The sequence below is a fragment of the Engraulis encrasicolus genome, chromosome 10 (assembly GCF_034702125.1).
Source record: "Engraulis encrasicolus isolate BLACKSEA-1 chromosome 10, IST_EnEncr_1.0, whole genome shotgun sequence".
Taxonomy (NCBI): Eukaryota; Metazoa; Chordata; class Actinopteri; order Clupeiformes; family Engraulidae; genus Engraulis; species Engraulis encrasicolus.
In genome coordinates this window covers 784,059-786,558 of record NC_085866.1, presented here as the reverse complement: position 1 = coordinate 786,558, position 2,500 = coordinate 784,059, and the positions used below count along the sequence as shown (strand labels likewise).

The following is a 2,500-nucleotide window of genomic DNA, read 5'->3' as shown; positions in this document are numbered from 1 at the left end:
ACTGTGGAGAGCAACTCACCGATTGGCCAGCTGATCCCCAGCGTTGCTAGGCGACTCTGGAGCTCAGAGAGAGCTTCCTGTTGCAGACGCATCACTTCCTGTTGACGCTGACCTTTGACCTTTAACCCCTGCTGTGATTGGTCACCCAGGGCACACACTTCCTGTTGGGACAATACATAAGGGATGATAATAAATAGATAAATAAATGAACTAGAATGCACTCTGAGAGCTGCTGACCTCCGCCAAGAAAGCTGTTTGTTAGAACATTTGACTCTGTTACACCCGATTTTGTTTTAAGTCTTTCTGCTTTCTGTGGAGTTAGAAACTTGATTGCCAACATTCGCCCTGTTTTGCAGTTCAATTCGAGGCCACTAGAGGCATCTAGATTTGTACGCTAGCAATGGTGAAGACTCTTTAAAAAGTCCTGATCTTCCATCCACTACTTGTGCTTGTGGCCTTGCACTTGGAATGAACCCAGTCGTATATGGAGCAGCCACACACACACACACACCCACCCACACACACACACACACACACCCACCCACACACACACACACACACACACACACGTACACGCACACATGTGATTGGCTGACTGCTATGACATCATCATGTTGTTGTACAGATGAGTCTGCTGAGTGCCAGGACTCAGACTAATGACTATTTACACACACACACACACACACACACACACACACACCACACATACACACACACACACACACACACACACACACACACACACACACACACACACACACACACACACACACACACACACACACACACACACACACACAAAATAACATAGTGGCCTGCCTGTGTGTCCTATGTGGCTGTTTTTAAGCTGTTGTGTATTTAAGTGTGTGTGTGTGTGTGTGTGTGTGTGTGTGTGTGTGTGTGTGTGTGTGTGTGTGTGTGTGTGTGTGTGTGTGTGTGTGTGTGTGTGTGTGTGTGTGTGTGTGAGTGTGTGTGTGTGCGTGCATGCATGTGTTTTAAATGTCTCTGTGTTAATATGTGTGTGACCTAAATACTGTGAGTGCCACTTGGGTGTGTGTGTGAGTGAAACAATGGCTGCTGTGTGTGAGTGTGTGTGTCTGTGTGTGTCAGTGTGTGTGTGTGTGTGTATTTGTGTGTGTGTGTGTGTGTGTGTGTGTGTGTGTGTGTCTGTGTGTGTGTGTGTGTGTGAAACAATCGCTTCTGTTGTCTGCCCTCCTGATTGGACACCTCTCATTGCCACGGTAACAAACATCATTAGCACGGCAGGCTAAATATGCTAATCACTATGGAAACCAAATGGCTATATAGACCCCTCTACTGTTTGGTGTGACGCAATCGGGCAGAGTCGACCATTTAACGCACATTTGTTAAGAAATGAAGAAACTAAGAAACGATCTTTTTTTGCTGAAATAAGAAAATGGATGGTCACGATAATTTCAAGGGCCACTGCTACTGAAACTGAACGTTGAACAGCACTGAAGCAGATTACGCTGCTCCGCAAAAGCAGTGCTATAGTGAGACAGGCATGCCACGGGCACCACGCAAATGATGTCATCCTACCTTGTGCCGGATTAAAGCACAGGCTAGATATGGCAGCAGCCAAGGGGCCCCCACCTCTCAGGGGAACTCTGATTGGCTAGACGTGAAAAAAAATGAGTGGACTAAATATGTAGGCTAGCCTGATAAACCTAAATGTGAGACTGGACGTGTAATTTAGTCTGGCCCCAAGCGAAATGCCAAAAGAGTGGACATTTGAAAGAAATGTGCCACTACTGTAGCAAAGTGAGAGCAGTTATTCACCATCCAGGGGCCCAAAACGGCTCCCCTTCCTAGCCTGGTGACAAGATGCACCTCTGTGTTAGCCTGATAAACCAGCCTAAATGTGAGACTGGATGTGTAATTTAGTCTGGCCCCGACGAACGATACATCCGAAGATTGTTGATGAGAACAACCTGTTGTTTTTTAAAACCGTGCCAGCGCTCTGACCAATCAGCGATCTTTGCCGTTGATGTGTTTTCCCAACAGTGTTGCAAGCCTCGTCGTCACTCCCTCAAAACCCCGCCCGCTTTGATTCAAAACAAAAATCTGCGTTGTGATTGGTTTTGCCAGACTCAGTGCACAGTGTTCAAACTGTTTTCGATCCGAGGCCAGACCCACTCGCCAGCCAAAAATGTTTGGCGTCCAGCGGGTGGCGCTGTAGTGGACTAAATAAATGCAGGCTGTGGCTTAATATGTTGCATAATGTGTTAAAGGCCACAATGCACAACTCAAGGGGACCCTGTGACTAGACTCTGTGTAAGCTAATTAGTGTATAACACCCTATGTAGGCCTACTATGTAGTGTGCAATACACTGTGTGTGTGTGTGTGTGTGTGTGTGTGTGTGTGTGTGTGTGTGTGTGTGTGTGTGTGTGTGTGTGTGTGTGTGTGTGTGTGTGTGTGTATATACCTGTTGAGTGTTGAGGTTGGTTGAGTCCACTGGATACTCCAGCTCCTTCACTG

At 46.9% G+C, this 2,500-nt stretch overlaps 1 protein-coding gene across 1 annotated transcript in view; it reads right to left on the bottom strand.

Annotated features, from left to right (window-relative positions):
- Positions 1–2,500, bottom strand: part of LOC134456387 (forkhead-associated domain-containing protein 1-like) — a 22,688-nt gene that overhangs the window by 11,584 nt on the left and 8,604 nt on the right. The window contains exons 7-8 of the mRNA XM_063207752.1: positions 2,448–2,500; positions 20–161 (exon numbers count right to left, since the gene is read on the bottom strand). The exon at positions 2,448–2,500 is cut by the window's right edge and continues 32 nt beyond it. Coding sequence (XP_063063822.1) covers positions 20–161; positions 2,448–2,500 — 195 coding nt within the window. The remainder of the gene's footprint in view (positions 1–19; positions 162–2,447) is intronic.